Source organism: Numida meleagris, chromosome 5, assembly GCF_002078875.1.
Source record: "Numida meleagris isolate 19003 breed g44 Domestic line chromosome 5, NumMel1.0, whole genome shotgun sequence".
Classification (NCBI taxonomy): domain Eukaryota; kingdom Metazoa; phylum Chordata; class Aves; order Galliformes; family Numididae; genus Numida; species Numida meleagris.
The window spans coordinates 60,934,939-60,957,967 of NC_034413.1; the positions used below are offsets into that span (position 1 = coordinate 60,934,939).

The 23,029-nt window shown below is 41.5% G+C and overlaps 1 protein-coding gene across 5 annotated transcripts in view; it reads right to left on the minus strand.

Annotated features, from left to right (window-relative positions):
• SEMA5B (semaphorin 5B) overlaps positions 1–23,029 on the minus strand; it is a 254,626-nt gene that overhangs the window by 54,778 nt on the left and 176,819 nt on the right. For all 5 annotated transcript variants that reach the window (XM_021398000.1, XM_021397999.1, XM_021398002.1 and 2 more), the window contains exons 8-13: positions 14,595–14,693; positions 13,630–13,843; positions 10,839–11,124; positions 6,516–6,651; positions 2,745–2,952; positions 384–591 (exon numbers count right to left, since the gene is read on the minus strand). In XM_021398000.1, coding sequence (XP_021253675.1) covers positions 384–591; positions 2,745–2,952; positions 6,516–6,651; positions 10,839–11,124; positions 13,630–13,843; positions 14,595–14,693 — 1,151 coding nt within the window. The remainder of the gene's footprint in view (positions 1–383; positions 592–2,744; positions 2,953–6,515; positions 6,652–10,838; positions 11,125–13,629; positions 13,844–14,594; positions 14,694–23,029) is intronic.

Sequence of the window (23,029 nt, forward strand, 5' to 3'; positions counted from 1 at the left end):
TGATCACTCAGATAAGCAAGGATAGGCTGGCTGCAACCCAGCCTCAGAAACCTGCATACAGCCAGCAAAACACACGGAGATAATAAAATCAACACTGAAATGTCAATTTTTTTTTTTTAAAGTAGTAAATATTGCAAGTCCTTCCTTGGTAAACACACAATTAATTTCTGATGAGGACTAATTAATATTTACCAAAAAAAATACTGCTCATTCTCATTGCTCCTGTCATCAATATATCTATCAGGAGATGCACTTTCAATGGTGTTTTTTGTCTTTGAGGGATGAAAAAAAGCATTCTATACCGAATCAGGCTGGAATATGTTTCCCTGGTGCTCTTCTTTTTCAGCTGAAGTGGAATCTATCAGCACTATAAATTTGCTTACCCTTCTGTTCTGTACATGGAGCATCTCTCCAGAGGAATTTTCAGCACTCCATTATTTAAGCCCACAAAGAGCGACCTGTCGCTGTGCAGGATTTGGAGACTCTTGATTGCTTCCCGATGTCCATCAGGGAGGATCTGCATTTCCTCTAAATAACAACTCCTCAGGCTCCTGTTAGTGGTAGAAAGGGCCTTCAAGATGGTGCCATACTCTAGTGGGACAAGAAACAAGGCACAAGTAAATCTTGGAGACACTGGCTTTGTGTCACACCTACCTAAAGATCGAAATACTAATGTTATGGAGTGGCTTTAACCCTAGTTCTGTGTCATTTTCTAATTTGAACAGACTTGATGCCCGCGGTATAGAAGACCCCAGGTCCATGGTTACAATCCTAGGCAGTTCTCAGACATTACAGAAACCAGAAGGTCTTGAGCCATCTGAAGAGTGAGTACCTGGAAATATTTCCACCTTGGAGCGCCGAGGCAGAGAAGAGCCTGGTCCTCTTACCAGTGAGTTGTAAGGAAAGTGACCTGAGATAGCAGGGATCATTTCTGGTGCCTCCAAGTCTATATTTCCTTTGGTTTATGGAGCAGATCGGTGCAATTTGATGTCATGACAAATGACAACAGATGCAGCCGCCCTGCTGGAAATCTCGGAGGCCTCTATAATGACTGCATGGGTCACGAGTCTAATTGATCCTCTTCCTGGAAGAAGCTATCCTGCTAGCTTGACAAGGGGATGTTACGGCATCAGCAGTGCATATGCAGAACCATACATGCTTGCGTTCACAGTGCTCTTAGCTAAACAATCTGAAGATCTGAAAAACTGTGGGAGAGTTATGATGGGGGAAAAGGGGGTAACCAGACTGTTTTTCATTAAAAGCCCAAAAGAGGTCTGTCAGTCCCAGTTGTTCATGAACTACAATCTTTCTATCCAGATCACTTCTGTATTGGTGCCAAAGCCCAGCAATTTACAGCAGTGGGGCTGGCTGCAATGCAAAGCTTTTTTTTTTTTTTTTTTTTTTTTTCCCCTCTGCTTAGCAGAACCTTAAGTGTGGAAAGCGGCTGAGGCCCAGGTTTGGGTTTGTGGGTTTGTTTTTTTCTTGGGATTGGTTTTGTGTTCAGTGCTACCTTGGAGCAGGGCTGTTTCTCCTTAAGAATTTGATTATTTTAAACATTTCAGGTCCAGCACAGCTTTGTCTTCAGTCACTGCCAATCAGGGCAAGAAGGCAAATGAACAAGAAGCTTATGTTATGGCAGAAGGCTTTTCCATAGAAGTGATATGAGACTGAAATAACCCCTGCTTTCTGGCTTAAAATATCAATTTAAGATATCAAAATGGCAGAACCATGTCATATTTCCATTTCACTACAATCTTCTCATCATAATCAATGTCCAGCGGGGCTCCCACAGTGGGAATTTTACTAGAAGACATCAAAGATGATCACTTTTGAAGCAAGTGGAGGTAAAAGTTAGATAAAACAGTCTGGAAAAGTGGTAACATGAGAATGAGGCAATGACTCTGCATTCAGATCTGAGATTAAACTAACACTTATGGAGGCAATCTGTCTTATTCTAAAGTCAAAGCCTCTGCAATAGAGGATAACAACATTATACCCATGAGGGTGGCCATATGCTCTGATTAATCAAGCTATTTAATTTAACCTCTGTCATTAGTACGAATATGGACTAAGACAAGCATTAATAACACTTTACTCTTCTTCAGCACCTTTCATTTATCCAAGATATCTGTGCTTTTCAGAAGAGGCAGAGTGTCCTGCTAATTAGAGGATGGCAGTAGAAATTAAGAAGCTCAAATTATATACTTGATACTATCACCATGCATGAAAACATTGCCTCAGCTTCCCCATCTGCATCACATCTCAGTGCATGCTCGTTCCTGAAACCACAAGGACTCAGTAGGCATGTGGAAGTGCATAGAGAAACCTCAGGCAAGCCTGGAAGTTAAGAATTATTCTTGCTTATTAGAGATGAGTACATCGTAGTGCAGAGAGGCAACTTACGTGCACAAAACCACAGAATGTTTTAGTAACCTCTGCTCTTCCCCATTTCTATGTATTAGTCTGATTAGTTGAAACATTTTTTTGTAAAAGGAAGAAAAATATTGTTATTGTTGTTTTATTGTTGTTTTCAAACTCACTGTAGATTTATGGCCCACTCACTTGAGAATCTGCCTCAAGTCCTCCATCCTGCTTCTCATTTATTCAGGCAAACTAACTTCCATGAAGTATTGTGCCAAAATGATCTCGAATGACTACTGTGTGATGGTGTCACCAGCTGGCTCCCAGGGCTCCTAGGTCTATGAGCAAGTGGAGGCAATTTTCTTAAGCTCTAGCATTCTTACCTGTTCCAATATACATCACGTGGTAGAGAGTATCCTTCCCCTGAACAATATCAACCACTAGTTTAGAGAATCGAATGCTGTCCTGAGTCACATACGGATCTACGGTGACTGGCTGCACCACGTCGTTCATCAGGAACAAGCGCTGTGCGTCCTGCAGGACTCTCTCCGTCAGGTTCTCATTCGGGCTGTCATCACTCAGTGTCCCACACTAAACATGGAAGAAGAAACTTCAGCACCTGTGTTTTCCCTCAGTAGACTGAGACCAAACCTGGAAACACTCAATTTCAACCAGCTATGTCCTGTTGATTTCTTGGGCCTGCGTGAATGTCCCATCATCAGGCCCTTGGCATGGGTTATGGCTGGCTTTGGCCTGTAGCTCACTTTTTAATAAAAGTTGTTCCCAACTGGTCTGCAGACCAGCAATGTGGTATTTCATTTCTTTGAGGTACCTTGGAGCCAGCATACCAAAGGGCAAAAGGTATTAACAAACTGAGGAGGGAAAAAAAGAATTAAACTTAGGTAGAGAAAGAGAGATTTAACGTTAGCATTGGAAATATTCTGTGGCAATAAGTCCTTGAAGCATTTCAAATAATCTTTAGACTCTACTTGGCATCTCAGTCTGTATAATGCACAAAATCTGGAGGTTAAAAAACCCGAAAAACTGGTTGGTTTTGCATCAAAGAATCTAACTCATCACACTGCTTTTCTCTTGTGTTCTCTCTTCAGAACAGACCCCTTCAGCTTCATCTTAACCCAAGCAGGTTAGACACTATGTCCCCTCTCCCTCTTCTAACTGAATAGGCAGTGCAGATTGACCTCGGTGAATCCATTCTCCAGCATCAACGGAAACAGAACTCAGTTCTCTTGTCCATACAGAACAGAGGGCAAGTAGAGAGTTTATCTTGTGTCCTTTAACCACCAGCTCAAGGCCTACCTCTCATTAACCAATGAACACATCTGAGTAGTTTCACTAGAGAAAAAAAATTATTTTTCTTCATTTTGTTTCCAAGTGTCTGTACTTTCCTTGGAGAGGAAGTTAGTATACTGCAAATTAGGATGTTGATCTACTGCACTCCAGCTACAGTGTACAACTTTCCCATATGCATACTCTCAATATGCACCAAAGCAACTCTGCAGCATGGCAACCTTTCAGAGGTGCACCATGTAGGGCTCCTCTTACCAGCTCACAGGAATTTAGCTCACATTTACATAATCAGTGTAATCAGATCCCACAGCTGGTATACTGAGTCCTACAATTGTCAAGCCTTTAAGAATTTATTTCTGCAACAAACACATTTGTCAGTGTTGTACAGAACTTGGTTTGTGTAAAAATCCACCACCAATATTTCAGAACTTGTATGAATTAGGTGAACAGGGTGATGTGAGTTCGCATCACCTACGAACATGGCCATCTGCTTATCAGTTAGAACCTTGGTCTGAGTACTCAAACTAAAGATATACCAGTGGGTTTTTTTATATGTCTTTAGATGGTTTTATATCTTTTTTTTAATTTCTTATTGTTTCCAGAGGTCTTTTTATTTCTCTGCTGCTTCATCCCAAGCTCTGAAAGTTTTTCAGTTATATCTTTTCTGCTGTCTCCTGTACTCCTGGTTTACATTGCTCACTTGCTATGGATGCTTTTCTCTCCACTCTCTTTCCTTTCTAGAGCATCACTGAAGGAAGAGTCCCAGCGGTAGGGATGTCATTGTTGGTTTTGTTTTCAATTCTTATCAAGTCACAGATAATCCTTTTGGGCTATTGGCAGCCTGTGTGCTGACACAGCATCCTTCTGGTTTGGTTTTATTTTGTTTTGTTCTAATTTCCTGATTATCTGCACTGCCCTGATCCTCTATATCCTTCAGTATTTCTCCTTCCCCTCTGAACATCAACAAAAAAAAATTGGCATCTTTCCTTCATCCTCCTTTGTGAACACTGAAGCAAAAAAATTAATTTAATTTTTTCACAATATCTGCCTCTTCTGTCACTGAATTACCCTTGTCATCTCCTAAAGACCCCTCACTGACCTCTTGTTCCTCCTGTACTTGAAAAACATCTTAATCTCTTCTTGCAATCTTCTTTTCCTTTCCTTATTTTCCCCTGACCCTTTTCTTTCATCTTGCTGCTGCAATCTTTGCACTCCACATTTTATCTGATACTTTTCACTATGTGGAAATGCTTTCCAAATTCCTTTTCTATTCCTCCAGGGTTAGCCCAACAAGGGACAGAAGAAAGTCACTGATTCTCATTTAACCTAATATTCCTTTTAAATTCAAAAAAAATGTGATCAACAGCCTGAGCATGTCCCACCTTGTATAGGGAGAAGCCCCCTCTCAGGTGCCGTAGAGGCATTCAGGGGGAGAGGTCAGGTTCCTCAGGAGTAACACAGGTGCAGACCTGCCTCCCTTCTGCTCCTGCTGTGATTTCAGCTAACTGCGGAGTCCATTTTGGAAGGCCCCTGACATCACCAGCTTGAAGGCAGATGGCACTTGCAGGCAGCCTCAGCATCTCTGCCATTATAAGGCAGAACCAGATTCACACAATTGGGATGGAAATACTCACTGTGCAGAAGCAAGGACAGAAAGACAAGCCTGTCCTCCTCAGGATACCCCAGGTGGGAAGGGATTCAGCTGTAACATGGGCTCTCACTTCAGAGGACTCAGAACTGTGGGGGCTGTCAAATGCATACTTTGTGCTGCACTGACAGAATCTAGGCATAAATTTGTTCTATTTGTTTCAAATTGGCCTTAACTCATAACTCTGGAAAATTGCTCATCATAAAATCAAAGATTTTTAAGGCTAAAAGGAATCTCTGTGACCATCATGATGTGGCCTCTTCCACCAGTCACTTCTGCAATGTGTCAATAACTTCTGGCTGAGCTACTGTGTCTTGAGAAGACATCCATCTCACACTGAAACACTGTCTGCTTTTGGGGCCCTATTAAGTGATGAAAAATTCATCACATCCTTACACAGTTGATTACCTTTCCTGTTTAAAAACACAGGTTGTCTTCATTGTAGTTTGTCAGCTTCAGCTTTCAGCCCTCTGAAGCTTTGGTGGGGATATGCCTGTGTGTCCCCTGTGAGGACCATGTGCTCAGAGTTCACATGTCAAAGTGATGTGTAACAAAGACAAGAGGGTAGGAAGAGTGGATATGCCCCGTCGCATCAGAGCTTGGGTCCATTTGTATGGTGAGGTGCTGGCACAGTCTGCCCAGAGAAGTTGTGGATGCCCCATCCCTGGAGGCATTCAAGGCCAGGCTGGATGGGGCCCTGGGCAGCCTAGCCTGGTGCCTGATTTAGTGGTTGGCAACTCTGCCTGTGGCACGGGATTGGAACTACACGATCTTTGAGGTCCCTTCCAACCCAAGCCATTCTATGATTCCATGGTCTAGCCTGATGCTGCTCCTGCCTTAGGTCATTATCAGTTGTTTCAGAAAGTGGTTTTCAAAGGCTTTCAGTGCGGAGACTTCAGTGGTATATCCTGAAGGAAACCCCTCTTCCCAACAATTTACCTAGGAGAACACCTCTGGCCCACAAATATTTAAAATTCTTCATTCCTATCTGTAAAAGGACACAAATTTTCCCCACAAATCCCATAGTCTCGATAAGATGTGGCAAGGAGTTCCACAGACTAAAATACTCAGAAAGGTGGAGAAACGTCATTTATCTGCACCATGGGTCTACCTGGAAAAAGAAGCCCAGTACAAATTAACCCAGAGGGATGAGGGAACATAAAAAGCACTAGGGCAAGCCAAAGGGCAGCAGCAGTACCTGGAAATTTGGGATGGGGTTTGCTGTTGGCAGCCAGGCTGATCTTGGGTTCTCTTGGTAACGGAAAGGACCATTAAATGCCTGAGTAATGGCACTGAGATTGAAGGCACACACTGCTGAGGCAGCTATGCTGTTTCTGGAAAAGGGGAGAAAAAAATCAATTTAATCATTAGAACATTGACATTTTCATCATAACAGACATCAAACTCCACTCAAATAAAATACATGTAAATTGGTAGGTAGACGTACAGTGACACCTATCTCACAGGGAGTAAAAATAAATAAATAAATTGTAAAATGCAAATGAACCGCATGACAATTTTGAGAATGAATGTTAAGCTTGGTCTTAAAGTGCCTGTGATTTAAGGGCCACAGAAGCAGTCCTGACATGAAAGGTGAATATAGTTTAATTTGCATGGGTTATTTGCGTCCGGTTTTCTTTTTTATTTTTTTAACACCTCATCTATCTTGATTGATTACAAACAACCTAATTTTTAATCTCTTGGTGTTTCTCAAGGTGAAAGCCTGTTTCTACCAGCTCCAGCTATAAAATACATCCCCTGCTATTTGTATATATTGTATATATAAGCACACGCATGTATGCACACATGCAGGCAGAGGGAGGGAATGACAGCGCACACCAAGCTGGTGGTTACAGTAGCTCAGCAGGCACAAATGTCTTGCTAATATGTGCAAGCCTCTGTCTGCAGTGCTCACTGCTCTGTGTTCCCAGCTGGGCGCAGCATCTGGCGGGGGCAGGCTGCTCACCATGCACGCACCAGCCAGGGGAGCGTGGCGAGAGAAATGCCGCTGCAGGAAGGACTCTTTGGCAGGGAATTGGTTTTAGGGAGGTGATGCTGCCCATGCAGCCTTGCACACAGATCTGTTGGGTTCTGCCGGCCCATTTCAGCCACTCGTCTGGGGGCCTGAGCAGGCTCAGAGCTTTGGGCCCCCACAGGATTGGGGTACACCTCCCTGATGGGGATGGCATTTTCTGAGTGGTAACCTGAAATTCCAAACCTGCTGACAGCTCTTTTTAAACAAAAAAAAAAGAAAAAGAAAAAGAATAACATTTAGAGAGAAAGATATCAAAATAAAGCTAAAAATAAAGCTAGCACAGAAGACTGACTCGTCACAGTGCCTTTTAAATAACCCAAGTGCTGCTGTATGTATCTTGCTGCTAATTAAAGCAATTTGAATTCTCTGAAAAGAACAATTTTTTTTTACTAAACCAATAATTACACTTTCTCACAGAAAAAAGCCTCGCTTCACAGTCCCAGGCAGGAAAGCGAAAAGCCAGATTCTTTCACAGCATATTTCCTCAGAGCAATACAACGTCAGGAGGAACTTCCCACTTTGCCTTCCCATTCCCCGCTCTTGCCCCTGCCCTTCTATCCCTGGAGTGATGGAGTAGCTCCCTTTGAACATGTCAAAGCAATGCCGGGCGAACCTTTCTCCACTTTTGTCTGCACACCGCTGATGCAGTGCATGCTTGCAGACGGCAGCTCTTAAGACAAAGCTAATGATGGATGACAAGTAAATGCCTGGAGGCACACATGGGAGAAAAAAAAGAGAATGAGATGGAAAATGAAAAAGGAAAAGAAAGAAAAAAACCTTGCTAGTCTAACAAAAACACTTCAAAAACAAAACAAAAAAAAAAAAAGGACTTTTTCAGTCCCCTGCTAAAGAATCCACAGTATATCCCTTTCCTTTTGCTGAAGAGGAGAAAGGAATGATGTTTTTGATGAAATAATGCTGTCTGTGGCCTGGCATATTTCCCATCCCTCCCTATGAAAAGTGAGATCCCAGTCTCCAACCAGAGGCATCAGTTTGGGCAGCAGGGCCCTGGCGTGACCTGCAGCCTCCTTTATTCCACTTCCCCCACCCTGGCACTAACTAGGTGGTTTAGTTCAAGGAGGTTTTAATATGGCCTCCACTAGCTCACAGAAAAACTTTATTAAAGGTTTCTTAAATATTTCATCAGCAGCTTCCTCAAAATTCTTTTCCACTTATTTAGCTGGATATAACATAAAATGAAGCAGTGAATCCTTATGTGGGTATTACCACAACTAAACATGATACAGACTAATAGCCCTTTGTTATAAGATGATCCTAACTGCGTTAAACATGAAACTTCCAAAATAAAAACACCTTTAAAGAAAAAAAGTAATAGTTTTGTGGTGCATCAGTATTCCATTATAAAGGCACTCACACTAGAGCGCACATCAACCCTCTTTGGTATGCAGGACTCATGCAGCATGATATCAGTCCCAGTGGAAGTTAAAAGAATAATTACCATTATTTCTCTAGTCGGATGACAAATTGGAACATTTTCTCTTTGAACTCTCAAAAGAACATCATGTTGTAGACCCAAAACGCTACTTGATCTAACTTCAGCTATTATCAATAACTCATCTCTTCTATTACACAAATATTACATATTATACTGTCCTCAGAAGACACTGGAGGGAGCATACACCCATAATGTGAGAAGAGTGACTTAAGTGCAATTCAAAGGAGACAGGGGTAACACTGCGTCTCATGTTTTAGCAAAATGGGATACAGACACAACACAACAGAATTGTTCCAAGCTGAGTTCGGCCATGTATCCTGTTTTACTCAAAAGTTATATCAATTTGATTAATATAATACATATATTAATAATTTTATTCTCATTTCCAATTTCCGTTCTTGGCTGAATGAATGGATAGATAAAACATTACCACTCTGGGCATCATAAAAGTCCCCTCTGGTATTTAAAAAAAAAGAGTCTCATCTTCATCAGCCACAGCAGTTGCCAGGTTTCCTTTTCACATTCAGGAAGTTTCACTAACAGCCTTCAAATATTTTTTGGGAGGGGAACAACTCAAAACCAGAATAGATATTCCCTAAAGTCCACAGTCAGGGTCCAGTGTCCAACTATGTGTATTTTGTCACCTCTGGATCCATCTCATCCAACCGCTGCATAAGCAGGGACACCCAGAGCAGGTTGCCAGGACCATGCCTAGGTGGCTTTTGAAACTCTTCACATAGGGAGACTCCACAAACCTCTTCTAGTTGCTTCTCCAAAGGCTTGCTTTTGGCTGGTGCTGGCAACAGAAGTGCAGAAGCTGAACATGGAAAGTGAATGGGGGTGGCCAAACACTTACCTACTTTTTGGCATTTACAAACTGGAAATATCATTTTGGCACTGTTCACTCTCATAGCAGAAAGTACACACACTAGTTCTGCAGTTCAAAGAGGCTTCATATCCTCATTCATGCCCATGGGTCCATATCCTTATTCCTATTGAACAGTACCCCATAGCAGAAACAGCCCCAAAGAAGTTGGCTACCCAGCATGACAACGGCATTTTGAGTGGCTGTCAGGTGGAGTAACTAACTTAGATTTCCACTCTCTAGTTTACACATCAGGATAACGCCCCCCCAGAGAACATGTATTATTGAAACTCAATACCACACAGGCTGGTTATAGCCTGAAACTTATCATCCTAGCCTTGGGCTTCAGAGAAAAAGTTATTTGAGTTTTTCTGACATAAAAAAATACATTATGAGTTTTTTAATATATTTTTTAATTAACTTCTCCTTTCTGCCTTCCCAGCTACACTAAATCATTCCAATTACAAGTTTTTTTCAATATCAAGCCAAGAAAAGGTGATTATGAAGTTTCAGAAATCATTCCCTCCCCTTGGAGTCCTAATGCTGCTTTTGATTTGTGGTCCTGAGACTGTTTGTAGCAGAGGTACAGATCCACTTAGAAATGTCAAAAGCTGTGTAGCCCGCATGGCCTTACATCTATAATGTATTGATTAGCAGCAGTTTATGCTGATTTCTGTATGGGCTATTGTGATGCCATTTGCCTCATTCTTCTCCTTTTAATCTTTCTCCCTAAGTGTACATATCTGTTCATTTCTAGGGCCAGCCCTGATGTTCACACAATAGTGTCAGATCATTCAGGCAGTAAATCTGGCTGAAAATAAATTCATTTTTCTCCTGGGTCACTTTCAGATCAGCTCTCTGAACTACATAAGTAACATTACCACTATGGAAAGTCAGAAGTCTGTTACAGCTCAAGTTTATATAAAATTAGGTAATTCAGAAATGTACTGTCAACTTTCAGGGACCCCAGACAAACATGAACAATGGACTGAAAACACTGTCCTAAAGCACTGTTGCTATGATGGATAATACAAACATACCTAATCCTTTGTGTTAACCAAAGAATCTTTCAAAAATTGTTGCTCAGACTGTCTAAGAAATCAGGATATTGTCAGCCTCAGACTGCTCAGCACAGAAGAAGGGCAGTAAAAGCAGTGCAACTTACACGTTAGTGGTGAAGACACCATAGATCAGGTCTTGCTCAGGAAGGTAGAAGGTGCTTTGCAATTCATTATAATAGAAAGGGATTTCTCCAGCACGGGAGCAGTTCAGCCTCGCCTTCATGAAAGTTGTCCACGTGTCCTCCAGCAAAAATCTCCCCCCAATGTCATTTTTGCAGACCCTGGCCACACGAGAATATACTGTTTTCCCACAGTCATGTTCTACCGCGTTCTCTCGGAAAAAGAAGTAGGTGAACAAACCGATGTCGTAGGCAGCAATAAAGTTAGGCTCTGAAAAACAAACATGTGAAGAGATGTATACAGGTCAGAAATCAATCCACGCTCAACTTGCCCAATGCATTGCAGCCAGCTTCCTCTATGCAGGCTGTCAAAGCTGCGACCAGAGGGAGTTTGGAGTCAGCAGCAGGCATAAAAACAATAGATGAGAATAATGACATATAGGGGTACAGCTCTAGCTCCATTTTTCAGATCTGGGAAAGAGCCCATCATTTCCCCATATCACTGGCAAAGCTGCTACTGACCTGACTGAAAGGACTTTGCCTATGCACTATTCTCCTTAGCTGTAGTCATTTTACAACGTAAAGCTTTTCCATTGGGTTCCTTTACCTATTCTCTTCTGAAGTGCATCTTATGGAGTGTTAAATATGCTGTTTGCATCCGCTCAATTCCCCAGGCTGCTGCACTGAAACACTCAACCTATTTTCCCAGCGCAGTCACATCTGGCTTTTATCATGAAGCCTTTCCAGTTTCTAGGCACAAAAGATTATCTTATGTCCGTAAAACAAAACCACGCCACAAACTGACAGTATCAAAGCAAGCTCTCCTTGATTCTTTTTTCTTCCGCAATTATTTTTATTATTTTCACAAGAATTGAAAAGAACCTGGCACTGGTTTGTAGTGAATACTTTGATTAGGTATTTAACAAAGCTTTAAAGTGTTCAGTCTTTCATCCCAACCGTTTCTTTGGCAAAGAGAAAAGACTGGCCAGTGAATAATATCTGACGAAACAACAACAACAACAAAATCCAGTTGGTTTTACAGGGTGCTCTAGTGATGTTCATTTCTGAGTAATGCTCAAAGGAAGAAAGAAAAAGAAAAGTACTGAATTCCTTTAAAGCTGCAGTCCAAGAATGACAGGAGAACAGAGTCTGGCTGAGGGAGAGGAAGGCAGACTGATGGTGCTGCAGGGCAGCTTTCAGAGGTAGAATAAGGTAGAGAGGGGAGGGCACTGCAAAGCATCTCTGACCAAACTTACAAACAGTGAACCTTGAAGGGATCGTTGCGATCACCAGTCTGACCTCCTGTCTAACAAACCAGAGAATTACGGCCTGTACTTCCACCACTGGATCCTACAACTAGCAGGTAAATTAGACCACATCTTTCAAAAGAAATCTGATCTTACAGGACAAAGTCACATGGCAAAGTCACATCCATCACTTTCCTCAGTGACTTGTTCAAATGACAAAAGACTGCCCCAGCTGCAACCTGAACTTCTTCTTCCATTTGACATTATCTGGTTTTAGCTCTCAATCTCAGGCTCCCGTCATGACTTGTCCGCTAGATTAAAGAACTTCATCCTGCTGGAGATCTCCTGATGTAAGTACTTCCATATCATGAGCAAAACACCTTTTATCTCCTTTTCAGAAAGATAAATACATTGAGCTCCTTAAGTCTCTCACTGTGAGGCAGACTTCCCAAGCTTCAAATCACTCCATGGCTCTTCTCTGAATCACCTTCAAGTTTTCTGTTTCTTGTTGAAAATTGGCTAAAAGAGGACAAAATTACTCCAAAATCACTGACACTGCACAAAGTCATAAATCCAAGAGTCACGGTAGCTTTTCCAACAACAGACTAGAAACTCAGTTTCTGTTTGTCCATCTTTGAACTATGGAACTACACATAGGAACCCCTGTTCCTATGTGACATCATTCTGAATCATTAATTTGTGCACAGACAACAGGCACGTACTTCTAATGAGTGTGTATGAGTTATACTGCATCTTGGTCCTAGTTCAGTCTTGTCCGATGACATCCTCCTATGACTTCTACTCTTCATGCTAACTTTATATACGAATGTCTGCAGAAGCCTAGTTCACTCTCATTAAGCTCATTAAGTCCCACTGTTTGTATCCTTGATTGAAAGGTTGTGGAATCCAACAGAAAGATTCTGAATATCTGGTCAACAAAGCTGGGCCAAAAGTCTGCTCTGTCAAGATGTTCAGTCAGAAGATATCAGGTTAGTGCAGGAATTACCATTTGAAATTCTATAGCTTGCTTAATGCATGGTATTATCACTCTGGGGTAACACATGCTTTTAATAACTATAAATCCACAACAGCATGGGTTTACATGGAATATAACTTGCTGTGAAATTTGTCATTTTCAGACTGACCGTGCACTGCAACCAACCATTTTCAGCTGAGTCAGTGGAAGTAAAGGGTGCTCAATAAATTGCAAAGCTAGGTCAACAATATGAGGCTTTATTTAAATTGGATCTTCAAATCTTTGAGGCATTTTCTTGTTAAAAGGATGTCTTTGGTCATCTTAGAAGACAGACTCATAACTCTATTAAGTAGCCTGTAAGACACACTTTCCATACTCTATTCCAACTTCCAGGTTATTTTTAAACATCTTCTAAGCTGCACTGATTATTGCACCGGAAGCCCATCCCCATTGTAACTCTGGATTCCAACATAAAAACAGAGGGAAAGATTTACAAGCCTGCCAAGTTGACTTTAACACACCTCTTGCTCAGATATGACCCACATGACTTTACCATTGAGCCATTTGGAGTTGTATTGTGCTGTCCTGAGTGGGGGAACATTTCCAAGGCTGCGGTAAATAGCAGGATCCCGTCCAGAGAAATCAATTACAGTTGCAGCATAGAGTTCTCCTCGTGATGTAATCACAGCTGTTGAGTTATGCCGGGGGTCATACGGGCACCGAGCCACTCCATTAATTCTGTCAATGATTTTGCTAAGATTTCCTACCTGTATTTAAAACAAGAGAAGAGAGAATGTAAAGAGCAGTGGACTTTTGAACTAGTACAGAGAATTCTGTTTGCCTATGAGTACCTACAAGCAAAGCCCTGGTTGCAAAAAACAGGCAGCTAGAAGACAGTAATGCCAGCAATGGCTGTAAATTGATCTTCGCATACATCATTTGCCACTGTAAGAAGTTGTGTCTGAGCCTCACTGATTCTATTGCTTTGTAAGAAGGGTGATTCCCCTGCCAATAAAGCTTACAGAGCCTAACCCACTCTGGGTAATCAGGTGCTCCTCTTGCTAGCACAGGTTTCTAATCTTCCACAGACACCTTCTGAATGTATACTGGCATTAAAAACTATAACAGTTAATGTTACTCTGGACCCACTCCCGCCTCCTTTGAAGCCAAGAGGAGTTGTGCCATTTATTTTGAATGAAACATGTAAGTATTCAGATCAATAGGCACTCACAACTGAGCGTGTCTGTATTCCACATTTCCAACAGTATACCCAAGGCTTACACAAGCAATACCTTGTCTAGATCTAGCTGGTCCACAACATAAAGTTTTTTGCTCCCCACCTGTGGATACACCCACTGTCCCAAAGCAACCCAAGGGGTCCCAAAGACCAAAATGAGAACAATTTCAGATCAACTGCATTTGAAACATATTCTATGCTCCCATGATGCACTGCCAATGACTGGCTTTCCCCAGCACATGTACACAGCCTTCTCCATCACTGCAAGAGGCAAAACAGACCTGACGACTGGAACACACTGGTGAAAAGGCATTGGTACCACAGGTAAAAACCTTCTTGCCATAAACAATCAGCACTCGGACATAGTTCTGGCACTCTTCCTGTAGGAACATAAGACAAAGACAAATGAATTTTGAAAAGGAGACTGTGGGGTTCTTTATTACTTTAAAAAAGTACCTGCATTACAGCTGGAATGCACCTTCCCTAGTGCTAACTTGGACCAAGATTTGTTGCATCATGCTCTGCAGTAGCGCTCAGCTGCAGGGAGCTAGCAGTGTCAGCAAGCAAGCCAGAATTGCCACTTACCTCTCTAATCATAGCCCTGCACAAATAGTCTCTGGTTAGGACTTTATCTATCAGGCTGACTCTGTGTTAGCTACACAACTGGCTCTTTCTGTGCTGTGCTTAGACTGGAGGAGGAATCCTCCCTCTTATCATGATATTTCCTCCCTCTTATCATATTTCTGCCCTGTTTTTCCGGGCTTTGACATAACCCAGACACAAACTTCAGGAATTTCTCTTCAATACACCAGCCTGGTCAAGATAATCTTGTGCTTGGACAGCCTGTCACTTCCCTCCACTATAAGCATCTGTGCTCAAGATCTTCCATGGTGGAAGGAGTTTCCCTTTCAGGACAGGAAGAGAGAAATGGCCAATCCCCTCTTTGCAACTGCACAACCATTTCATAGAATCATTATGTTGGAAAGACCACTGAGATCATCCATTCTGACCCCAACCCATCACTACCGTGCTCACTATGTCCCTCAGTGCCACATCTCCACAGTTCTTGAAGACCTCCAGGGACAGTGATTCCACCATCTCCTTGGGCAGCCTGTGCCAGTGCCTCAACACTCTTTTTGAGAAGAAATTTTTCCTAATACCCAACCTGAACTTAAGGCCTTGTCCTGTTGCTGTTACCTGGAAAAAGAGGAAACTTGTTAAAAAACACCCTAGGCTGAATTATCCCAGCTGCTTTCCTTTCCTCCCTCAATAGATCATAATTTGCCACTAAGCTGATCTTACAGCTGCAGACGCCACTTATCCTTCCGTAAGCAGCATTCACTCTGCGAGCTCCCCTGTCTCCCAGTGCTCCACACTGCTGAGCATTTCCCTGAAGACTTCATCTGCAAGAGTCAGCAGTGTAAAAACACTTCACATCATCTGGAAAGGAAGAGGCTTGCTTAGCTGGATTAAGGTCTATCTCCTTTCATTTGATATATGGAAATCAACTTGCTGAAGGATGGCATTTATAGGAAACCCACTAGCATCAGCCACAGACCAGCAACTGGGGCTTGCTTTGGAGTGAAGAAGGCTGTAGCCAGTCTGGCCCAGGCAGGGGCCAGAGATCCAACACTTAACACCCAGAACCCAGCAACAAGAGCTTAAATCCATAACTGGGGCAATCCAGCAGTCCTGTTTCAGTAAAGCACAGCTATTTAGTCCCACATAATATTAGGACCACTATATATTTAACTGTGAAGGACCCGAAATCATTCAGGAAATGCTATATAAAAGGTATGGCCTTCCCTCCCCACCATGTTTTGTTTTCAGTGTGACTGATTTAGCACCTAACCCAGAAAGCAACTCTGTACCCAAATTTCACACAGTAAGAGAAAATCCACTGCTCCCCTCTACTTCCACCCTTCTCTGCTTTGTGCAGAGTCTGAACACAGCATCTGCCCAAAACCAGCTAACAACATTTACACTGCTGCATCCTTCCCTGCACAGATACTTCAATACATTCCTAAATAAAACTCTGTCCGGCAGAAGTCTAAAATCCTAATTTGCAGGATTCTCTTCCTTGCACAGACCTATATTATAGATTAACAAGCTTTATTTTCTATTAAAATGTTCCAAGCTGAGAAGCTAGTGCATAAAAACACAAATTTCTCTCTGAGATCATGCTGGATGGTTTTCTGGAGTCTACTGCTGCATATTTTGCTCCAAGATGCAGTAGCCCAGGTCAGTAAGGATGCTGGATGCTGGTAAGATCCTTATTTTAGACTAATTAAGCATGGCTTTATTTGTACCCATTCAGTCAAAATCAGAGGTTATTTATTGAAACAGAAGAGAAACCATACTGAGCAAATATATCTGCTGCTGTCTGAATCCGCACCAAAATATTTCATCTGTGACTTCCAGCCTATTCCCAACTGTGCTAGCTAAGTGCAAAAGAGCACAGTCAGTATGGATGAGGTATTAGATGGGAAACATTTGACACAGCTGATACTTTTCAGGGAGCTGGATGCACCAGGCCCAACAATTATGTCACTGGCTGTAAAAGGCAGGAACTGGGGTGTCCAGTAGATGCTTTCTACTCTGTTTAGATAATAACGCTCCTGGGTGTGGGCCATATCCAACCATAATTATTCCTATGAATTAACTGACAAGGCTCTGAGTAGGCTTTTTCCCTGGACTTGCCTTGCTAATGGTGGTGAGAGCGTGCCACACTTTCAGAGGAAAAGCAAGGATAACATGTGCTTTTCATCCAGTGGTCTCAAAGCAATTTGTACATCACTAAATAATATTCTGAAATGGATGTCCATTATCTTCCCTGTTCTCTTGGCTGGGAGAATCGAAACACATAGGTACTACAGAGTTTGCCATGGTGACACACTGAATGAGAGGAGATCCTGAAAGACAGCAACAAGGATTTAACTACCAGACTCCATCTCTCTAACCTGCTTGGCATGAAGAGGAATACTGTGCTCAACCAGTACTTCTTATTGCTGTACCCACTACCAATCATGTCAGTCTATTAAAAACTCCAAGAAAAGCAAAGAAGAAGCTGTACCACTTAAATGTTCCAGCTTATGGGATTTTTCACTGTTGGTGAAATCTACATTAGATCCCCTTTCTATCCTGTTCTCAAAGTAACTAGAAAGGAGCAGGTTTCTCTCTACGTTCTTCAAGCCAGCCTGGATTTGCTCTGATAAGTCATCCACCATGCTGCTGTCCACGATAATCTGTAGTTGAGGCAAGCGGTTAGTAATTATTTCATAAACAGAAACAGAAAATAGGAGCTACTTAGTGCAGTTTCTTTCATGTGGCTGGAAAACTCAGTATGCAGGAGGCAAAATTCAGATGGACTTCAATGCAGCTGGAAAACCTGGCAAGCTTGAACCCCAGCTCTTTCCAGACAAAACAGTATTTGGATCCTGCTCTCGCATTATGGAGTAGACAGTTCAATCTGTGTATGATCAGACTGCAGAGCTCATCACCAGAAGATATTATTGGGATCAGGAGATTAAGGACTTAAATAAAGGGTGAAGACTCAATATTTATGTGGTTAATGAGAATAACCCAGTTATATTAGTTGGGATTATAATTAAATATATGGCATAGCTGATAAAAACCTGTGGCTCACCGCCAGAGCTTTAAGAATATCTCTAATTTTCTTCAGAATTACATGTTACTGATTGTAAGGTTCTCACTCCTTTAGAATTATCTGGTACTGGTCCCATTTTGGAGATAAGGCCTTAGACTGAGCAGAAACCACTTTTTCCTAGCCTGAAGACCCTTGTTTTCCTAGGAAGAGCACATGAGTTATAATGCTCAACCCTACAGGGTATATGTCTCACTGTTTATAAGAGAATAAACTCTACTGAAGCTCCTCATGCCCCTCTTCACTTAAAGCCTGTTCTCATTTATTTCATTTTTGCAGCATCTAGCTCTAGCTGTGTCTGTCTGTGAACGCGGTAACGTCCACTACTGTAGATAAGAGCAGGCCTCTTTCCAGCAATACAGATGTCAGGCTGCGTTGAAAGCACATTTCTAACCGAAGAACCAGGAGTGCTACTCCCTTCATTTGTGCAGACAGACTGGCAAATGGAGGGGCTGAACTCCTGCTGGCTTCAGTCTGAGGTAAAATTTAAGAAGACATTTTCAAGATGTACAGAATAAGCCATCTGTAGGTGCTTCTTGAGTCATTTCATCTGTCATCTCTGAACACAGGAGTTCCAGAATGTTATAAGCCCTTAATCTCAATTACAGATATATTTTTTCTTCAAAAGTTGTATACAGGCACTGCTTCAATTGGAGTTTACTTTGAATAAACCACTCAAGCTCTGTTTTCAGAGATCTCACTTTTGATTCTTTTTCTCTTTTTAGGCTAACACTATTTCATCACATACCAATCAATACATTTTAATCATAGATTAAAAACACAGTTACGTGCTCTGTCAGGAAAATAGCTGTTTCAGATGGTCTGTTGTCCTCAGTAAAGAAGGACAAACTCTTCAGAATACAGAAATTTATTTTGGGGTTAGGCCAGAGTCGATGAGAGGAGAAATGGGATGAAACTTTGCAAAGACACAGTTACGACCTTCTGACAGAGCTACAAAATAATGAAAATAATTTCACACAACGTGCAATTAATCCGCAGAACTCCCTGCCAGGAGTTCACTGAGGCCAGAACATAGCAAGATAAAACAGGTAGATGGGGGTGTATATGGAGAATAAGGACATCTAGAGTAGAAACAGCAAGTTTTATCAAAAACTTATAGAGATCTGGTCAACAGTGATCCAAAGCTTGCCTGTTCTTCCCAGCTACATCAGTAGGGGCAAGGGGTTACTTCTTGCAAAACTCGCTCCTCTTTTACATTCAGCTCCGCTTGGCTACATCAACATTGCCATAAAGAAATCCATACACTCTAAAAAGAGGAATTCTTGCTTCAGGAGATGTTACCACGATGGGAGGATGTTTCTCTACTGATGTAAGTTGTCCTGCACATTACTCTTGCATAACCAGGTCTGCCCAACACCTATATGGAGTCACCATGGGGAGACAAAAGCAGTCAGGCAACAATGTGTGGGCAGCTATACCCAGAGAGTGCTCCTGCTCTGTTGGATGCCAGATTATTCCTGATTTCTGCACATGCGGTGGGAAGAGAAGACTTCAGTCTCTCCACTGAATCGCCAGGTCCCACTGCACTGGCCTTCCTGCTCCTCAACCACTGGATGCTCTGGTTCGTTTAGAGGTACTTACTAACTACACTACCCATCCAAAATGCCTTTTATTATAAAACTAGGTATACTGGCTTGAAATACATCCTGCAGTTCAGAGAATCAGACAGAAGAACTCTGTGTTATCCCTACAATCGCATTTTAGAGTGTAGCAAACATTATTTGTTGCACTTCATCCAATTTGTTTAAAAATAATCACATCAAATGTGTTCAAACAGTTATTAACATGTTTTTAGATATCTGTGTTTATTTCCTTGGACAAACAATTTCATTAATCAGCTTAAGCCAAGTCCCTGATCAAGCTGTCTTTCTCCTTTGAATGCAGTGGATATCAAAGAGAATTGCTAATGATTTTCTGGTTTTCTTTAATGGACTTTGAATCATATTTTGGGACTATAGCACTGAATGCTTAGCAGAAGTATTAGGAATGTAGTTTCAGATTTCTTGAAACAGTTGGAAAGGGAAAAAAACATCCATAAGACTGCCTCCCAACTACATTTATTTACCTACGGATTTATATGGCACTTGTTATGTCTAGATGCCTATTATTTATAAGTGGCATGGAGATTCCCAGCTACATTAGATAACCAGGGAGCATATCCTCTGCATGACAGAGCCATCTGTAGGCCTGAAATACCAGATTCTTCCATTACCCTAGCAACTTCTGCACTAAACCCATTTAGTTGCACTGAAGCGTCAGGGTAGGATTTCTCTCTATCCTAGTGTGAATCACAAGAACTCCTTGTATCAGGACATCATACAAGAAAAGGGAGACAACCAGTCTGTGACAAACAGTAGCTGGATGCCCTATCACAGATTTCTCTTGGTTCTTTCTTACACCAGAAGTGTTACTTGTGCATCATCTTTCTTCTTGGTACAGATTTCTTAGGACAGTATGTAGGAGCTGGATCACTGTCATTTTCACAAACAGTTCCCTTCAACTCTTTGGGACTTCAGAGGTCCCTTCCAACCCCTACGATTCTGTGGTATGGTGGTGTGCTGGTTTTGGGAAACTAACAAATTATTCTATGCTTAAACATAACAAGAGGCTCTTGTTTAGAAAGCCGCAATTTTCTATGTCAGGCAAAATTCCTTGGATGTGGTCGATGGAGTCTCCTATACAGAGACAAGCTAATTACAAACTATAATTTGAGTAACTCCTAATGAAATCAAATATATTTTGATCTAGTGGCACCTCCTTCCCTTGCACTCTATCCATCACTCATTTTAACTACAACCTTTGGGTGATTGCACTTGGAAGATGGAAAGAAAGGCAGCATAACATTGATTTTGTTCTCTGCAGTCTCTCAGTACGGTGGATGGTTTCCAGGGGAGAACTTTAAGGTGCTGATGAGGATGTATTTTACAAAAGCTGCAAAAATAGGAATAATTACTAGTGGAAGCCAGCACGGATCTCCAGAGACATGGCAAGTAAAGCATATGCAATTCTTTGAGGAAACTACAAGCTTTGGTTCATAAAAATAGCAACATAAATGAAAGAGATTTTTCTGAAGTATTTGTTTTAATATCACATGACTTATAGTAGAGAGTTATTTTTAAAATCAGATTCAAGAATACATCCAATAATGGATTAAAATCTGATAAATTAGTGGACTGAAGAAAAGTCCTCCAGTGAGAAACTATTCACAGACCTGCTCTTTTTGCAGGGACCCAGATGGCAAGGTACTAGTCCAGAATCAACATTCTTTTTAAACCAACATTTGTGGATAACCCAAAGATTAGGAAAACAGCAATTACCAATGAGGCCAAAGCAGGAATATGTGTTAGATGGTGAACTAGCCCCAAACAAAATACTTTTCTAAAAAGATACAAATTAAAGATCAAGGAACAAAAGGACTCTATGTACAGCCTGGAACACTACTGCCCCAAATGAGCAACTGGGAAAAGTATTTAGTGGTCACAGAGGCTAGGCAATTCTGCATGATGTCCTATGACAGAAGGGCTTATGAAACTGCTGGGTATATGAAGAGAGAGTGAATAAGAGGTAGAAGACTATTTTAATCACATTCAGGCATTAGAGACTGACAAGAAAATACAAGTGAAAAATTGGAGTGTGCAGAAAGCAGACACAAAAAAATATTCAAGGGCAGTGGAAAAATGACTTAGAGAAAGACCTGGAGAACTCAGTTTTTTGTTACCAAAAAGTTGAAGTACTGATCTGACAAGAGCTAATGTATGGTTTTGAAATATATATATATATTTATATAGCTAACTAAAGATCTCTTTAATCTAGCAGAGAAGGGCAAAATGAGAAAGCCACTCAAAACTGAGACCAGATTCAAAGAGGAAATAAAGCACATGCTGTTAACAGAGAAGGTGACTGGTCATTCCAACAAGCCAGCAAACCATGCAGTCATCCTACTCACTTCAGACCTTATGGTCAAAACTTTCTGTCTTCCTCAGGAAGGTACAGTAGCCAAACACAAGTTACTGTGCTTAATGCTGGAATAATCAGTTGAAATCTGCGGCCAGAATGAAGTGTCAGAGGAAAAGACCTAATAGTACCTTCTAGCCTTAAATCTGGAAACCAGATGTCTCATCTCCATTTTCTCTAGCCAATAGGTATTTAAATGTGGAGTGATAATTGGTAATTATATTTCTCTGATACGTATTTTGTAGCTTTTACTCTTGCATTTCTTATTTTACTTATGGTAAAGCTCTAGGCATTTCAGGAAGAGATTTTCTAAGCAGTGTGAAGAATTTGATTTAGACACCCAACAGGCATAAGAAAAAGGCATTTTAATACACTAGGTAGCTTTGAAAACTTCACCTTAAAACACCTACTTTATTAAATGGGCAAGGAAAATGAACTAGTCATATAACTTACCCAAACTACACTGTGAATTAATATAAAAGCCAAAGGTCCTCGTTATTTCTAGCCTTTATCACCACATATCTAAGTGCCTGACAATCCTTAGCATATTTATCATCAAATCATCTGTAGTAGGTAGAAAACCGCCATTAGTCAAGTTTTGACAAAGCAAAGCTGAGGCAGACAGAGCTCCTCTTGTACCACCATCACAAAGCATAAATAGAAGCATTCATACTAGTGCTGCCCTCACTTGATGCATTTAATCAGCCAAGAGCAAAGATACTGGGTCAGAGCTGGACTGCTCAGCTGCAGTAGAGCTCTTCACCAGCTAGCTAAGCTCTGTATTTCTTGGAGCTAGCACTAAGTCATCTCTCTACAGCATAGCAAGCAGTGAACGTGTAGACTCCCCAAGAGGGACTTGTCCATGGACACACAGACTAGAGTAGATGCAGACTTGGGAGATCGGAGTTTACTCAACTGCTGCAGAGCCCTTCTGCTTTTCCTTGGAGCTTCATTTTTCTTGTCAGATTCTTAGTCAACAGTCATATTTGCCATTAATTGTATGTCAAGAAGTGTCTAACAACCTGATTAATTATTTTTCCTCAGATCTGCACACTCCAAGTCCCCACACCCACCAAA